Below are 18,807 nucleotides of genomic sequence, written 5' to 3' on the forward strand. Positions count from 1 at the left end.
GTTGCAGAGTCTTGGTGGATCTTCCAACAGACCTAAAAATCAAGAGGTTTAAGAACAGCCCAATCCCAGGTTTTCAGTGTTCTTCCTGCCTACGCATTTTCCAGTCTTTAAATCAGTTTTCAAGGAATGAATGCTTTAGGGAGCCCTTTGAGGACTATCATGTCTGCTGTGTATTTAATGCCTTAAAACATCATTAATATGACACTTGATGATCAAGATCCTGTTTTCCTTAACATTTATGCAACCCATGATTTAAAAGTTGGGCATTTTTCACGAGATTGTCCTATTTTCTGGTCAATAAAATTTGTTGGCAGCTTCAACTGCAGATTTGACTGACGTCTGTGGAAGCTACCTTAGTTCAAATCATAGCTGACAGTATCACACCCCAACAGTTTCAGCAGAAGGAAAGTCCTGCCCCCCAGATCTTGTTTGAGAGCTTACAAACCATAGGACACTCAAAGCAGAAAAAAAAAGCCACAGGAAATTTTCATGCCAGTAAAGAAAAAGAGATCTCTCCGAGCGCATCGGTTTATTTTTGGGTTTATTCCCTGTAATTAAAGAGTGTCTCCAATTAAGATATTTTATCCATTGGGGAACTCCCACTACCTGCTTGCTGAGAGTCAGCACTCTCCCTGCCCTGTCTGATCTGGAGCACAGTTAATTAAATCTAAATGACTCTTAGCTGAATTGAGAGATGATTCTGCATACCTCTTACACTGCCACTCTCATTTAGTGGCCTGGGGACATTCTAAATAAATATTTATTTTCTTTTATCATTAAAAAACAGTATGCTCTCTTCTGAGCATCTTTTTGAAAAGGAGGTAAAAAATTGTCAAAGAGAAAGGTCAGGACAGCCACCTGCTGGTGTCCCAAGTGTTCAGAGTGCTGCAGACGTAACAGCCATGCAAAAGCAACAGAAATAAAAACATTCCAAACCACCATCTTTCCCCAAATCTCCTCTAGCATCTCCTCTATGGCCACTGAAGAGGCAAACACTGTGTTTCCTCAGGAATATTAATTTAGCATCATCGCTGTCTCCACGTTTCAGCTGAACCGAAACAATTTTAATTCTGGTTTCTGCAGAGGAATCCTAGTTATGCAACCACAGGTCCCAAAGATTGCATATGCCCACCTTCCTTTCAAGAAACTTTCCCCAAATGCAGTTATGTAAAATAATATAAAAAAATTAATAGGCAACTTCTGGTGTGCCACTTCACAATTTCAAGAGATACAAAAGAGAGATAAAAAGATGAAAAAGGTTGTGCCTTTGCACAAATCAAAGTGAAGAACTTAAGATTTTAAACTTTGATTTCTTCCCCCCCAAAAAGCTAAAGCTTCCATTTGAAGTAATTTCTTTTATACCAAGGAAAAGAGAATGTTAGCAAGCATATCCCAGTTGAGTTCACTATTTCACTCTAAAGAAAAAAAAGATGCATTTTAGTTCAGATAATATTTTTCGCTTTGTTTTGGTTTTTTTTGGGGTGGAGGATGTTTGTTTGGGGTTTGCTTGACCTATCTTCTTTATCTCACACTATAATATCTCTGTAACTCCTCCAGACTGAGGTACAACTCTTCTGCTCCTACATTGCTGGGTTTGTTCCCTTTGCCAGATGCACTCAGTGCCATTTAGGGGAAAAATAAGCACATTTGTTATTATATCATATGCACTCATTTACAGCTCAGGCACAGCACAGCAGCAACAGAACATTTCTCTGATTTCAAAAAAAAAACCAACAAAAAAAGATAGTTGAAAGGCAAATAACTACAAATATTTTGTAATGCTTTAAGCTTTTCTCACAGGTTATCAGTTCTTCATTACAGCCCAGAGCTAGCAGTCTCACAGCACTTTGCTGCACCAAGATCATCACTATATTTGAGTATTTTTGTACTTTAAAGGCACTCCAATAATTCAGTAGCTCAGGGTTGGGACAATCAGCATCTCATGAGAATAATCAGCCTATGTGAGACCTGCAGGGAGCTCTTCCAGTTCCTCCTTTGCCTTTTCCTTTCTCCATTTCTGCTTTCCCTCTTATTTTATGCTCTTCAACTCCATCCCCTTCCTCTCACCCCTCACTTCTTCCTGGTACTTAACCCTTATCATGGGCACTACTGGTACCTCCCCCTTCTTCACTGCTGGTTCAGAACAGGGAAATATTTTGTTTGGTTAGTCAGTTGTTTTAAGCAAAATATGAGGTGTGAGGTATAACACAGAAGGTATAAACCAGATTAGTGCATTTACAACACTTTTAATGCAAAAGCTCCAGTTCACTCTTCTATATTGTATTTTAAAGAATTTTCATTTCTGCATCCGAAGGTCCTTCGCAGTCCTCCCTCTGTGAGAAAAAGCCACCTTCAGAAACTACCCCAGATTTTATTACCATGTAAATTAAACACATCTTACTCATGTTTTCTTCATCGTCTACGTCCATGGTGAAAGGTTTTTGCTGGTTCCTTGGCTGGCGGAGACTGCTTCTGTCTGGAAAACAGGGAGAGGGATATTGAGGCTTTAAGGTACCAGCTTACAAGGCAAACAAAGCACTAAATGTCTTTTAAAAGCAGAGCAGTCTGGGCACCCTGGCTTTGCACTGGGATGTTTGCTCAAATCCTGACCCAGGATCCCTCCCAAAACCGAGATGGTCGTCAATGACTGAAAGGTGCAGCCCCACACCAGGCCAGAGTGGGTGATGTAACTCTCTCTCATACATGTGGACTCTCCAGTTAACTGAAACACGAGATGATATTAGATTAGGGTTACCTGGAACTGGGGAAATAGATTTTATCAACCACAGGGACTTCCATTTCAAGAGAGACTGATCTAAAGGTGGATATAAGCACCTGGCACCAACATATGTAAATACCCAGGCATTTGCTTTGGAAGAAGGCAACACTTTTATCCAAATCAAAAGCAGGCATTTAAAAGTGATGATGTTTATGGTTTGACTTTTTTTTTTTTTTTAAATTATGCTAGTTCAGTTTTTCCTGAAAACCAGTCAAGCACATAATACCTGTCGCTTTCTAGGTAATTGTTCCAACCTCACAATGCCATCAGTGACCCCAAAACTGCTCAGGGAGTAACACTTTTAACCAAAGATCCCTTAATACAGCGAGGCAAAAGTAGTGGAGCATTAATGGGCTTCACATTCTTACACTGGACTGGATCAAATCACAGAAATTGGCCTTGTACTTGTCAGTCAGCACTGGTGGAAGTCAAACAGTGGAGTCAAAGTCATAAAGAAGAGGAACCACATAAATAAAACATGGTCACTTGACAAGGGTGACACAGTAAAATCCACACAATTTTAATGTAGCCAAATCCCTGCTTTGTAACAATGAATTTATTCCATTTTTCTTCCCAGCTCTGGTGGGAAAATCTAGCTTTAATTCTACTCACATTAAACTGCAGTCAGTTTAGCTAAAAACAAAAGGCAGAACTTGGCACTGATGATGTTCTTCACACACAGATTGCACACTGTAGTAATCCTTAACATGTAATTACCAAGTCCAAAAAGAAACCAGACATTCCACCTCCACTCAACATTTCAGGAGACAATTCATGCAAGGCATGCAGAAGCAACCTGCAAATCCAGAATGGCTCTAAATGCCAAACATAATTAATTGCATTGGTCTGTTTTGGTCTTTTTAAAGCCAGTTTGGTTCTGTCTTCGGTAACATAAGGAGAAAAACATAACCCCCACAAAAGCTTCCATCCTAGAGTGAAAAGTAGGTAGGGATGCAGAAACAAGTATTGCACTAATACACTAAAACCAATATCAGTAATAATAAATACCAATAATAAATAATACTACTAATAGATAATCCTAATACAAAAACAAGTATCAGAAACTGAGAAACAAAGAATGACATTAAAGAATACATACAGATGTGTAAGTCTGCAACTTTAACATCCATGCTAAGTATTGTAATTCAGTAATTTAAAACTATTAAATCTGTTTATCATCAGCTTAACAAACTCTCAGCACACCACTATTGCAATCTTCCCAGGTTACTTTTCAGGGCAAGAGCTAAAGAGCCATTAGTGAAAATGCAAAATGCCATTAGCAATCATCACACTAATTAATGCCACGCTCCTGATAGCAGAACGAGAAATAAACATATCTCTGTGTCACCACAACACACAGCTTCAAAAACAAAGCCCATGTAAGCAGATATCCTGAATCTACCCCCATCACATAATCCTCCCAGTGTGGGGCCTGAAGGGAAGGGGAATCCTCCTCTCTCCCCAACCTGTCTGGAGAAGACACCCACTTGAGTAACTAAGAGGAATCTGCCCAAACAGGGAGGGGAGGTGCTGAGAAAAGGCACAAACCCACATTTCTGAGCACAGTGAAGCTGTTCAGATGCTCCACTAGCCAGGCAGCATCGACTCAAAAAATTGCAAACCCCTGACAATGAAGAAGGGCAGTAAAACCCCTCACTGATATTGGCACCAGCAGAGCAGAACTGCAAAGGGGTGCAGAACTGAAATACTTGACCTACATGTACTCCTGAGGCTGCCAGGATCACCTAAAACAATTCACAGGATTTCCACAACCCTTCCTTTGTTTTTAATTCAAAGACTATGTACAAAGTGACCGTGCAAGTTTCAGCTTATTCATCATTATTCTCCCCTCAAAGACATTAGGAATTTGAGCAGAAATTTTGCTAAATGGGCTACTTGTATTTGCTCTATAGAAGCTGCTTAAATTTTTCCTGTTACCCCAGAGAAAGGCTGATATTGATCCTAATTAACTCTGTACCATCAACAAGACATCGGCATATTAATATTCCCATCAACCAGATTTTCTATTATGGATATCTATCTATGTATTATATACAGATACAGCTATTATTTTTCATGGATAGTCTTATGCACAGTTATACATAGCAGGAAACTCCTCTTTACAGTACCAGACAACACTTGTTCTGTGTAGATACTCATCTCAGATACCACACCCAACATCTACCCAAAATCCACCTGGGCTGAAAAAGTCTAAAAATTGTGTCTACAAAAGGTGATTTTTCTACAAAATCATTGTGATGTTTATTTGTGGGCTACCAAAAAAAAAAAAAAAATTATGATATTTATGCACCATCATGAAAGCACCAGTATTTTATTTTGTTGTGATGATGCACATTTCACAGCAACCATCTCAGCTGAATGCCAGGTGCCCACCAAGCTGCTCTTATATTCTCTCCCCTGTCCAGCTGGTAAGATGGAAAACAACTCCTAAGTTGAGATAAAGCAGCTACTAAAGCAAAAGGTTGTACAGACACAAGCATAATTGAAACCAAGGCATACTGATTGATTAAAAAGTAAGCATTTCCAACATGTGAGTATCATTCCAGGATAAATTTTCCTTGAAAATAAATTCTAAGGTCTCCTGGAAGGTTGTAGAGAAAACTAATTTTCCTATTCAGTAAAGAGCTTAAAGCTTAAGTATTTATTAAGAGATTTTATGTTTTTTCCTAATCCTTTCCTTATAAAAAAATACACTTGAATAGATTCAGGAGTGCTCAGCACCTCCCCTCCAGCCCCCAGGGCTGCACCAGCAGATCACTCCAGTATAGACTCATAAGAGCCATAGAATCATAAGGGTTGGAAAAGACCTTTCAAGATCAAGTCCAACCTTCAACTGACTCTCAGCACATCTACTAAACCACGTCATGAAATGCCAGGTCTACTCGGGGTTTTTTTGAGCACTTCCAGGGCTGGTGACTCCATCACTTCCCGGGACAGTCTATTAAGCCCCTGCTTTCCCATGCTTTGTTTCCTTGAGTGTTGAGCTGTAGGCACCAAAACTCCCCCTGTGTGGAGCAGGAAGGGTTCAGGAGAGCACACCTGGATTTGCCCCTGTGAGTTCCCCACTCCAACCACGTGTGTGTTTTATACAAGCAACTGATTTCAGTCACAACCAGTTCCTAACAACCACCCGCTTCGAGTCAAAAATACTTTGAAGAGAATAAATTAGACACTCAAAGTGTATGGATGTATGATGTAAATATTAAGTGATTTGGGTCAGTGCATTGACAGCACGTTCTGTGTGGAGGAAGCCTCTCCATGGCTGCAGGAACTGTTTTCTCTCTGGTATACTGCTAAAATAAATTGAGGTTTTCACTGTACTATGCTGGTGTAGGAAGTATAGGGCATTTTTTTTGCTTATAACATGGAGCAACAAACCTCCATCCTCCTGTTACCTGAATTCACTTGCTGAAGCCAAGGCATTCTGCACAACAGCACACCCTGCAATATTCAGACCACAAACACCTTTCCTTTTCCAGCTGCATTACAAGCCAGCTGCATCAAACAGGAAAACAACATCTAAATGTATGCTAATTTAAGTGGAGCCAGGAAAAAGTCCACTTTTAATTCTCTCCTGGTTTTGAAGTTTTTAATTCCTACAGAGCATTTCAAAACATAGGAAGAACATCAGAAGTACTTAAAAATGTGCCAGCTAACACTACAGTATTTGCCTTTATTTCCCCAAGAGACTGCTTGAAACATTTTTAAGTGAATGCTGGCAATAGCAAGTACACCCCACATGAGGATACAGAGAGAGAGAACCTGCATTTCTTTTGTTTGAATATTCCAGGTATTCGCTGCATGCAAAGAAAGAGTTGAGAAAGACATTAAAAACTAGCTTGGTTTTATCCTCATCACTGAGGGAAAACCTAAATCTACCTTGGAAGGGAAATTTAGCAGCTAACAATGTTTTACATTCAGAAAATGGCATTTATGCACAAAAACCCATAACTTGAGACATGACACACAACTATTGGAGGACAGTGCAAGTCAGAAAGCTGCAGTTTTAGAGAAGTTTCATATTTGTTAAAAAGTCCTCTCCTTCCAAACTTTGACAGCCAAGTGAAACAAAATGCTGGGAAACACTGAAGGATCTTGCTCAAAATATTTCCAACAAACAGGATTTCTTATGAACCCAAAGTGCAAACACTGAAGCTGCACCCAGCAATGAAGGTTCGAGCCTCACCTGAAAACTACATTTACACCACCACTACAACCTTTCATCTGATTAGTTTGTCTCAACCACGCAGCAATTAAAACCAATGAAATGCAGCAATTAAAACCAATGAAATGCAGCAATGAAATACCTTTCCTCTCCGATCGTTTTGTCCTTCTCCGTTTCCAGCGCTGTCGGGCCGGGCTACCGAGGGTGCCCATACTGAGAGCCACGGCTTGAGGGACTGCCATGCCCCCACCTGCCCCCCTCCCAGAGTGGCAGCAGTGTATTCCCAGGAGGAGGGTTATCCCTGTGCTCCCTTTCCCCAGCTCCTCGAAGCCTGGAGTGCAGCGATGCACAGTCCAGTGAGCAGGGATGAAGGAAGGATGCAGCTCACCCCCTGCCCGCTGCAAGAGGCACACGTGACAACCAGACAGTTCTCTCTCAGGCATTCCTTTATGACTCTTCCTCACGCTCACATTTTCACACACCGCCTCAAAAAGGCACAAAATATATTGGGGAATAGCAGGGATGTGTAAATATCCCAACCTGAAACATGTTTCAGTCACAGAGTTTACATGCCAGGGTTTGTATGCCAGGTCTGACCAAGAGCCTTCCCAATGTCAGTGTAAACTGTGGCATTTTCCAGCCTTTTCATGAACTAAAAAGCAACATGTATGGGATAATGTGGTATTATCCTATGGGATGAAGTGATATTATCCTGTTTCCCTGATTTGAGCAATTGACCAAACACATGTTCATCCCGTGGATCCTATGGATCATCAGCCCGGGCTGGGGGTTGCAGCTATCCTTTAATCCTGCCTTCAGATTAAACCTCCCAGGACAAAAAAGCACGCTCCAGCAGGGAATGCTTGCAGGTGCCAGCTCCACACGTTTCTTCCCTGTGTTACTACAGTGATGAGATTTGTCTGACCAGTCACCTTCAGCTGCACTCAGACCTTTATTTCTCAGTCTGTCCGGCCTTGGCTGTTTGAAACACAGCACACCACTGAGTCTGGACGAACTCTGGCAGATGACTTTCGTGCACCATCGTATTTTGACAACTCCCCAGGCTGGCCTGTTTTGAAAAACACTGCCACTGGCATCTCACAGGGAAGAATTTCTTCCTGGCTTCTAATCTAAATTTCTCTTCTTATAGTTTAAAACCATTTCCCCCTTGTTCCATCGCTGTCTGCCTGTGCAAAAAGTAACTCTCCCTCTTTTTCACAAGCCCCCTTTAAGAACTGGAAGGTTGCAATGAGGTCTCCCCAGAGCCTTCTCTCCTCTGGACTGAACAACCCTGTCAAATAAGCAATCTGTAATGTGTATGAAATTAAAAACTCAGTACCCTTAAATATATTATAAGCTTTGCATGATTAGACAAAGCAAGCTGAAAGCCAAGTGCAAGGAGGTAAATGCTGCACACCAGAAGAAAACTTCAGTTTTGTGTCTGCTGGAAGCAGTAAATCCTGTAACATCTTGTATTTCGCAGATTTGACACCCACTGAGGCATCAGGGAGAAACTGGACTGCCTACTCTCCAAAGAGAAAGCAGCTCTCAGACGGAACTTGGGACCTGCACATCTCGAGTGCTCCCATTCCTCCTGCGCCACTGGAGCGGGAACGCAGAGACACCGAACAGCTGGAGCGTGTTCCACCCAAACCCCCCAGGCAAACTGATCCAGGCAAGATCAGAAACAACACAGCAAGACTGAGAAAACTTCAGCATCTTCTCAGTCCTCCCCTCTACCACCCAGTTCAGTGGAACAAAGCCAGCCTAGGTCTCCCTGGCCTGTGACAGACAGGAGTGCTGTCACGAAGGATTGGAGCCCAACCTGGAGACTCTGCAGCTGTGGCACCTCCAGTCCCTTCCCATCCAGGTTCCCTGGCAGCAGGAGCCTCAAGGCCATGGTGCAGCCTCTATTTGATGGATAGAAAATGAATACATATGTACATCCTATCTAAATATCTCACATGAAAATCCCTATGCACCAAAACCAGCCTTGCAAATCTCATTTCCTTAGAGATTTGGCCCCTACTATCAGCTTGCTTTAAAAACTCTTCAAAGAAACAGTCACACTGTATTTGGTAAGCACTTTTAGTGATTTTTTTTTGCAAGTTGTGTATTTTTCAAACACAATCACAGGCCAACAGCAGTTTTCCTTCTAGTTTTGTGTACTTCAGCAAGAATAAATATAAATTAGCAGCAGAATTAGTAGAGGTTAACTACAGCCTGAGAACAGCAACCCCCAGATCACAGAGCTGCTGGTTGAACCCTGAGAGCTCTGAGATAATCTTCACTTGGAGTTTATGCCTCAGGTGATTAAATCCACTCCAACAGCACCATCTGCTGTCACATAAATAATTGAGGTTGCATCTGTTGCTCCCTTGACCAAGGAAGTCAAGAGCCCCACTCCAAATCAGAAATAACCTGGGATGTTTGCAGATTTATCCCACAATAAACTATTTTGGAGTATATATTTATTATCAAGTTTTGTGTCCTTTGTCTCCATCCTTCTTACTGGCTTACTTTGAGGACTGAACATCTAGTTTTTAATGTATTTTATTTCTGAAGGACTCCTCACACACCTGTGACTGTCAGAAGTGTATTTCAGGTGCGTTTCCAAGGCAAAAATGGTCACTGTTCAGAGAGAAAAACTGAGCAGCTCAGATGTCCCACTAAGTAACATCAGTATTTCCAATATAATTTAAAAATACTCAATGCAGCTCCCCAGTGCTGCTGAGGGAAATAACAGCTAACTGGGAAGAAAAATCTAAAACAGTCTTAAAGGAGGTTAAAAGAGACTCAGGAACCAGAGTATCCTGCTATATGTTTGCATATATGGTGTGCTCACCTTTTTAACTATTGGAGACACATGCTGGCCCTGCAACCTGCAAAAAGAGAAAACACAAGTTAGTTTTTTTTGGTTCTTTACAGATTTAAGCCCATCCCAAAATGGCAGCTCCTGACTTTAAAAGGGACAAATATCCGATTCTCAAAAAATAAACAGCCCACACTGCACATAACAGAGTCAAGACCTCTGTGACCCCCAGCAAAGGGTGAGGGACAGACCCTTCTGGACATTCCTGGTTGGGGAAAAAAAAAGAATTAAAACAAACAAACAAACAAACCCAACCAACCAACACAACAACAACAACAACAAAAAAACCCTGAAGATACTTAATATGATACTTAATATATTAAAGAAACACCACTGAGGTACAAGAAGCTGTTTAGCAGAACCCAACCTGCAATCTCTGCACCTTCCAGGAGAAAGGGTCAGCAAAAAGGTGGAAAATGATGGCTTGAAACTGAAATCCACTTCTTTTTCTGAAGGACTCCCCACATAGCTGTGACTGTCAGAAATGTACTTAAGATGTGTTTCCAAGGCAAAAATGGTAACAATTCAGAGAGAAAAACTAAGCAGATGGATCTCCCAGTAAGTAACATCAGTATTTCCAACATCATTTAAAAGATATTTGATGCAGCCTGCCCAGTGCTGCTAAAGGAAGTAACAGCTAATTGGAGGAAAAATCTTAAATAGAAAGATAAGAACCTCCTTTAAAAACTAAGTTATCACAGCCAACTCATCCTGCATGCAAACCCACAGTTGTCATCTTGTTAAAGTTTTCAAATTTAGATCTTCAGTTTTATTCTCAGGGGTTGATTTTAATCCACACAAACACCAGCACCTCATACCACAATCCCCTTTCCATACACCAGATTCCTTGATCCCGGTGACATCAGCCAGCATTCTCCTGCAAAACTGGAAAATCCCTCAACCACCAGCAGTGGGGTGGAGAAGAACTGGCAGATTTAGGGTGAAACCAAACCATTCAGTGATTCTGTGATGCTGAGAAGGGCACAGGCCAGCAGGGAGGAGCAATGCCACGAGAAGTGTTATTTCCATGAACAGGCACAGCTGCTGGATGAGGAGCAGACAGCTTTAATTTTACAGACAACCTCCTAGTTCTAAGAAAACATCGACCTTATCAGAGTGAAGATACACCATTCTAAGGCAGTTCAGCAAGTCACAAAGATTCTCAGCTGTCACACTGCCCACGAGAGGGTGCTGGCACCCCACAAAAGCCTTCAGTGAATCCAAGTTGCACAGAGCAGAGCTATGGACAACTCAAACCCAGGGATGTGCATCTTGGACCTTAAACTGTTTTAAATATTTACACAATACCTGAATATTGCACTAATTCAATCCCAGCGTTTTCTTTTTTTACACCCCCCTCCAAAGATATTTCCATTTCTCGACGCTTCGTGGTGGCCTTCTCCAAGAAAAATAACAAATAAATGCCAATGCTACATCGGTCTTAGCATGAAGCAGAAAAAAAGGCCAAGAAAACTCCAAGTAGGATCAGCAAAGTCCCAACCTACCACTGCCATATCCACAATTCTTCCAAACCCTTGGAATATGAGCTATAAATTGGATATTACGTGAAAACCACATATTTCTGGCAACATCCACCAAAACCATATTTTGTTTTAAAAACAAGGTTTTGACAATCCTCCTCCTACATGATTTTTTAAACCAAGTTTTTATACTAGCATATCCTTGAGTCACTTTAGATTCTGTATTATCTGCCTTATATGCCACACTACTACAGTTGATAGATAATTCCCTGATATTCCAACAAGCTAAAAACAATCCACTGAGACTTGGATTTAAACTGAGTTTACCACTAAGCACCAAAAATCCTTACCTATTGCCAGCTGCAGTGAGTTTTACAGGGAAAGACCAGGGTAAGAACCAGAAAAAAAAGTGGGTTTTTTGTTTATTTGTTTTTGTTTTACTGAGAGGAGTAAAGACAGGTGGAGCAAAAACTGAGACTTGTAACAGTGAAAACTTTAAACAGTGGCATTTCCCTTTCTGTGCCGTGTTACAAAAGCCAGGAACAAAGCTCCCACCTCCAGCGTGTCCTACCTGGCCCTGCCCAGTGGCAGGTGGATATTCTGGGGCTTGTTCAAGTCATGACACGCTTCCCCAACACCTTCTGCAGAGAGAGCCTGCCAGAAGGGGCTCCTCGAGGAGCTCAGCACTTCGCTGTCACCTTCCAAAAAATAAAATAAAATTAAAAAAAAATAAAAATAAATTTAAAAAACCCCCACACAACACACGTTTCAAGGCAACAAGTGCCCAAACAGACAACTGATAACTACCTTCATTACACAGACTGTACCTCCTGTATGGAACAGCATCCCTAGGTTCTTGGAGGCAACCTGCTGGCCCTTGGAAAACTTCCTGAGGAGAATCCAGCCACTTTCAATCCTTACGTAGTTGCTTTCCTATTTATTTTACTTCTCCGGTGATGAAAAACAAAAGTAATCTGCTGAGGGATCTCAACTGCCTCCACATGACAAAAAACCACAGGTATGTAAAAATCTGGTGTCCTCTGCCCTTCCAGTTTTCCCACTGGCTTAGGGAATAGCACTGCCTGGAGGTGCTATTCTTCCAAACCCTTGGAATATGAGCTATAAATTGGATATTACGTGAAAACCACATATTTCTGGCAACATCCACCAAAACCATATTTTGTTTTAAAAACAAGGTTTTGACAATCCTCCTCCTACATGATTTTTTAAACCAAGTTTTTATACTAGCATATCCTTGAGTCACTTTAGATTCTGTATTATCTGCCTTATATGCCACACTACTACAGTTGATAGATAATTCCCTGATATTCCAACAAGCTGCACTGTTCAGCTCCCAGAATTACAGAAGGGTTTGGGTTGGAAGGAATCTTAAAGCTCATCTCATTCCACCCCCTGCCACGGGCAGGGACACTTTCCACTAGCCCAGGATGCTCCAATTAGGAAATTAGGAAAGACTAGCAACTGGTCACCACAGGGAAAAAAAAAAAAAGCAAGCTTAGGGAAAAAGGACATATTTTGCATGTTGCAATTGGAAAAAGCAGTTAAGTGCAGTTTATGGATGATAAAAAAGCTGTCAAATGTGTCTCCTTCCCTTGACATAAAACAAACTCTCCTTGAACTTTTGTACAGAAAGCATCTGTTTGTAAGACGCTGAAACCAAGTTCACTGACACTTCAAAAGCTATGGAAATTCAGCAGCTATTAAGCAGCAGGAATCCATGGGTAGAAAACAAAAGGATGCTACTCCACATCATAATATCCAAGCTTTTACTGCAGGTATCAAATAATATGTTCATCCTTTATTCTGGAACACTCAAATATTCAATATTCAGAGCAAACACAGCATAAATTATTTTTTTCAAACATTCTCTGACCAAAAATAGTTTCACATATTCACGTAATACCAGCAAAGATCTCTTTATTTCTGACTTTTAAATTTTGTCATCTCCTATGTTTGAAAAATTATATTAACTGGTGCACTGGTACAAGTGATAGCCTAAAGCCTCAGCACAAAATGTAAATACTGAAACAAAATTATTTCAAAATCAACGATTTTAATGCCAGGATCATCTGTAAAAGCACAGGTAAGAGCAGTTACCTTAAAAGAGAACGTGATGGAAGCCAAAGGAATTATTCACATGAGCAAAATTACCATAAATGTGTTCAGGGGGAACTTAAGCTTTAATCTTGTTGTTGATGATTTCACTGTAGGTAACGTTTAAACATTTACATTACTCATTTAGCTGTTTTAAACATCAGTCAAACTGAAACAGTACAATGGTGCAACCTCCAGACCAAGCAGCAGCTTTTGAAAGGCAACGAGGTTTAAGAAATCAAAAATATTAGTACTTTTTAGACAACAGCTAAAAAAACCCTTAATCTGGACTAGAGATGGACAGTGGACAGCAATTTAGGCTACAGGACCAGCAGGGGACAGGACAACCCACCCATCCCAGCCACACTGACCACTTCTGGCACTGGAGGAAGATGCTCCACTGCCTTGGAGCAGATGATTCTGCCCCAGCTGAGAAAGCTGCTGGCAGCTCTTGTCTCTGCTGCAGTGGCTGACCAGGGGCTTCACATCAACACACCCTAAAATAATACCTGTACAACCCCCCTCGTGCCTCTTCTATGCATGTTCAGCATAAATTACAGGAATGCAAATCTTTCTCTTTGAACAGCAGTGATATTTTTCAGCCTTCAGAACAGGGCAGACTGATTATTTTCAGTCTTACTCCCACCCCAAGGCAAAGATTAGATGCACGTGAGCACTCTGTACTTAACATGAGTCTTCAGAAAAATGCCTCAGAACAGTAAAAGATGCCAAATAAATATCACTCAGTTCAGCAGTGTTCAAAAACATGAGATTATGTCCTGCACTAAGGATGTATTATTATCTTCTCCAGCTTTTACTGTGGGAAGTCACTCTCCACAGTCCTTAAATTAAGTTTATTAGTGCCAAAACAAGGCACCTTATTACCAGACTTCTACTTTTAAACACCCAGCCAATGAATTTCTTTAATTTTGTTGATGAGGGGCAACTTGATTGCAGTTTGTACCACTGAGAGGAAGATAAAGCAGTAGAAGAGGGTGCTGCAACTTCAGTAAAAAGAGTTCACCAAACTAAAATTTAACACTAATCCCAATGCCAATCATCCTCCCCCTGCCTGCAGCTCACCAACAGCTTTCCCCACGGGAGATACATCACGAAACTGTGTCTGCTGTGCTCAAGATGCCAGAAAGCACAAACTGCACCGGGGAACCAAAAAACCATGGGTTGCACGTGTGTACCCAAGGCCAGGGCTCCCACCAACAGCCTTTCTGCCAGGTTTGTACCGTTATTTTTTAAATATATGTTATGCACATAACGTGGGAGAGTTTCAGAGCTCTTTAATCCTTCGGCTTGAACTTGAACACCACAGGAACTCCACGCACAGGGAAGTTAAAAAGCCTGTGAAAGAAACCTGAATCGTGCTGTTTTCCTAACAAAGGACTGGCTTAGATGGAAATCACGTTTCCAGGTCAGCTGTTTTCTTGCTGCTTCCCTATTTATGGATATACAGAGCCAAAACTGGCTTTTCCTCCCCACAGAGGCTCACTCTGAGCCTGTCCCAGAGCGAGAGCATGGCAAGCCAGACTCGAGGCACCCTGTGTTTGTGACTCGAGTCTCACTGACAATCTGCATTTCCACGGTGGCAGCTTCCAGGATTTCGGCATCTGTGTCTCACTGCTGCAGTATTTCAGGGAGAACAAGCTGCTGGACTTCTAAGAATATGAAAGTGTTACCTCTCACATCCACAGTCACATTTCTGCTTTTCCCCCACTAAAATATGAGCAGATTTGAAGAACTTCAAGCTGACTGTTGACTCCCAGTCGGTCTTCTGAGTTCCTGGAAGCTTTCCTTCCTTAGGACCTGGCATGCAACGGGGCTGTTGGGGATGTCTCTAACACCAGACTGACTCACACCGTCCCTTCCAGAACAGTTCCTTGTGTTATTCAATATTAAAAATCTGTATGTTAAAAAAAAAAAAAGAAACCAACACCACCAAAAAACAAACACCAACCACACTTATGGTGTAAAATCTGACTGCCATCACTACGCTGGTGTGTGGGCAGAGTGTTTGCCATCACAGAATATTAGACATTTTACAGCCACATTGTGCAGAAATGGCACTTACCACCTTCTTAGTCAAGAAATTGTAATGCATCCCCAAGTTTGATAAGGCAAGCAAGGAAAACACCCAGATTTGGACTGGGCAGGAGGAGAGCACTACCCTCACAGTCAAGAATTTCTTCTAATCTAACCCTACTCTCTTTCTGCTGAATGCCATTTCCCCTTGTCCTTGTAGTGGGTAGATACAAGGAACATTTTTTTCTTTCCATTTGTGTGTTTGGAAAAGTTCCAGTAACAACAACAACAACAAAAAAATTAAAAATACTAGGGCTGAAAAAAAATTTGGTTAAAGGACTGTAATCTTGAATAGAAACACAGATGTTCAAAATGTGTCAAGCTGAAATCATTAATTTCACTGCTCCCTGTATGAATTACAAGATGCTTCTCCCAACTTATATCCAAAGCCTCGCCTTTCCCTACATTTTGGGGGCTGTTCAGCTGTGGTTTACCAGAGCATGGGGATTCCCATCCTGCTCTTTTCCACAAGCATCCCAGCTGGCTCAGCTTTAACACCTGCTACATACTTAAATGGTGGTTGCTCACAAAACTATACTACTACTACTAGCAGCTATATTAGAAAAGAGGGGTGAAGAAATTTTGGTCTTAAAAAAAAGGCACAAAAATATAAGTCACGTGGTTCTTTACCCCCAGGAGTTAATAAAATTTTAAGTCCTAACAACGGGTGAGAGGAATGGTATTTATTTCAGTTACACATATTGAGCTCCTCGTGTTATTTTAAATATGATTTAGCAAAACTACAGCATCTTGGTGGGTTTTTTTGTTGATCCCATGTTCGATCCTTCAAGTTCAGAAGCTGCAGGGAGGATCATGTCCCCTGTGGGAACCCATCAACCAAACTGTGCACTACCAGTTCACCAGAGATCTCACGTGCATCAGTGGAGCTTTGGTGAGAAACAGGAGTACTGACCTCACCTTGACATCCAGATGGCTTTTGCCACTGTGACACCTGGGAGTGTCCCAAGAGCTGCTCTGCTTAAAAAAAAAACCAAATCAGATGCTGGCTGTGCAAATACAAAGGGGGAGAAGGAAAGAGGGAAGCAATGATCCGTCCTGGAAGGGAGAGCTGCACAGAACCAAGGGCAAGGAACAATCAATGCTTTTCAGGCAGAATTGATACACGCTGCAAATGCTGGCAGAGCAAGGACGGTAGATTAGCCATAAGCACATCTAATTTTCTACAACCTTCCAGAAATCATGACTGGGTGGCCCCAGGGGGAGGGTAGAGTTGCCAGCATTCCGTGTGTGCTGCGGGCAGGCCATCCAGCCCTGAGTTGGGATGGAAAGATGAGAACTCAAACTCAAAGGGACACTCAGCCTTCACCTGGGGACACGAGGCACTTGCCTGTGGTTTTGTTGGAAACCACCTACACCAACACGCACATGAGACCCAAAGATGACTCCATCAGAGGTCCCCAAGATTTTAAAAGCAGCAAGAGATTACCAAAGAGAGGAGCGTTGCTGCTGCACAGACTGTGGCAGACCCGCTCCAGCAAGAGGGTGGGAATTTCCCCATTCCCCTGGCACACCGACCCAGGGGAGCAAATAACTCCTGACATAACATCTGCTTCAGGTTCAGTACAACAAAACTAAAAGAGAGAAAGAGCCACTTAATGCCAACAAGACTACCTAGGTGACCTCAGCCACAGAAGCAAAGAACACGTTAGTTCATATGTGAAAAAACCATGTTGAGTGGAATTTGGATTAGGCACCTACTTTAGTGGCCTTTTGCCGTAGTTAAAATTATTTTTAGACTGAAGCCTTTATTCTGGACAAAGTACTGCATATAAAATATTATACACATGCATGTATTTCACATTCTGCATGGGTTTTCTGTGAAGTAAAGAAGCAGCTCTTGATTCAGAAATGCAGGGAGCTGGCTGTTCTCTGAAGGATAACCGAAGCACTGTGAACATACACTACAAAAGAAACCAAGACTTTAACTCTGGGAGGTGAAATCCTCCAGTAAGAACACCAGCAGCCTCCTAAGACAGATCCCAAAGTCAGTTATTTAAAACTAGCAATGTTGCCAGGACAACGTACACCTGAAGTCCAGCAAACTGCAGGATACAAGAGGTGTTTGGATGCATTTTAAGCACCACTGGATGTAAAAGCATCCACGGTTACAATTAATACAATTTTTGTATTTATTTGTATTTTTACAATTTATGTCCAATTTGGACTACAGCAACGTACCAAACCTAGGCCAGAAAGCACCAGAAGGCAGCAAGGAAGGTCTGAGACCAGGGAGAAGCACAAATACCCAAGCCAAACCCTTGGAGCTCTGCAGCACTGAAAGCTACAACGAGAAAAATTCCTCTCCCTACTTTCTACCACTGCACTCCAAGAGCTATGACCTTCAAATATTGGCTTTTTTTTTTTTTTTTCCTTTAGCATTCAAGGCAGCCTGTGTCAGCCAAGCTATCCTACAGATCAGGTGATACTCTGGCAAGAGAGTAACAGTCAATAGCCATATTCCTCAACAGAGCTTTTATTACAAGAATAAAATGCTGCATTTCCAGTCCCCTCCACATTCACTGAAAGCCCATCAAGAGCAGCTATTTAGAGAATGTTCTCACAGCTACTGGGGAAGCTCGCTTAAGATTGGAAAGCCAACTTTAAACAGAAAGTAAACCCATTAACAAGGGACTGAGGAAAGAACAGGATTGAAAGGAGAACAAAGAACAACTCTCCTTGGGAGAGTTGTCCTGTGCAGGGCCAGGAGTTGGACTCGCTAATCCTTGTGGGTCCCTTCCAACTCTGGATATTGTGTGAACTCTGAACCTAAAGAAGGCTGATGCTGACAGTCAGTCGAGGGCAGAACAGATGCTGAGAGAAGCTGTGTGTGTCCACGCTCAGGATGGGCAAACCGGCCTCAGAAGGATCGTGGTTCACGTTCAGCTGAGCTGTTGACTCTGAAACTAAAGACTAAAGCCTGCATGAAGAGAAAAAAAAGCACGAGAAGAGATGGAAAATGAGCAGTGGGGTTGGAAATACTGTCCAGTAGTGCTGGGTATTACGTGGGCTACAAAAAAAGCCAGTCATCCATCACGATCTGAAACGCAGCCACGGGAGAACGACGAGCTGAGAAAAAAACCTGTGGAGTTACAGGAACACTAGCTATATTTATTTAAGCTATATTTATCCAAGTTATTATATCTACTCCTTCTCCAGAGTGATGTGACCATGGTGCATTGTTGAGAGATGATATTCCTGGAGTGCTGGAGGCTCAGCAGAGCTGTGAGCAGAGGGGACAGGGCAGGCAGAGCGTCCATGC

The 18,807-nt window shown here is 41.9% G+C and overlaps 1 protein-coding gene across 4 annotated transcripts in view; it reads right to left on the reverse strand.

Annotated features, from left to right (window-relative positions):
* ADARB1 (adenosine deaminase RNA specific B1) overlaps positions 1 to 18,807 on the reverse strand; it is a 67,303-nt gene that overhangs the window by 33,049 nt on the left and 15,447 nt on the right. For 2 of the 4 annotated variants that reach the window (XM_050339365.1, XM_050339364.1), the window contains exons 2-3: positions 9,811 to 9,847; positions 2,402 to 2,476 (exon numbers count right to left, since the gene is read on the reverse strand). In XM_050339365.1, coding sequence (XP_050195322.1) covers positions 2,402 to 2,429 — 28 coding nt within the window. In that variant the 5' untranslated portion in view covers positions 2,430 to 2,476; positions 9,811 to 9,847. Of the gene's footprint in view, positions 1 to 2,401; positions 2,477 to 2,668; positions 2,688 to 8,790; positions 8,810 to 9,810; positions 9,848 to 18,807 lie in introns of those variants that run through there. The other 2 variants (XM_050339366.1, XM_050339363.1) reach the window with 2 other exon arrangements.

The sequence above is a fragment of the Myiozetetes cayanensis genome, unplaced genomic scaffold, assembly GCF_022539395.1.
Source record: "Myiozetetes cayanensis isolate MyiCay16 unplaced genomic scaffold, myiCay2020 scf9, whole genome shotgun sequence".
Classification (NCBI taxonomy): domain Eukaryota; kingdom Metazoa; phylum Chordata; class Aves; order Passeriformes; family Tyrannidae; genus Myiozetetes; species Myiozetetes cayanensis.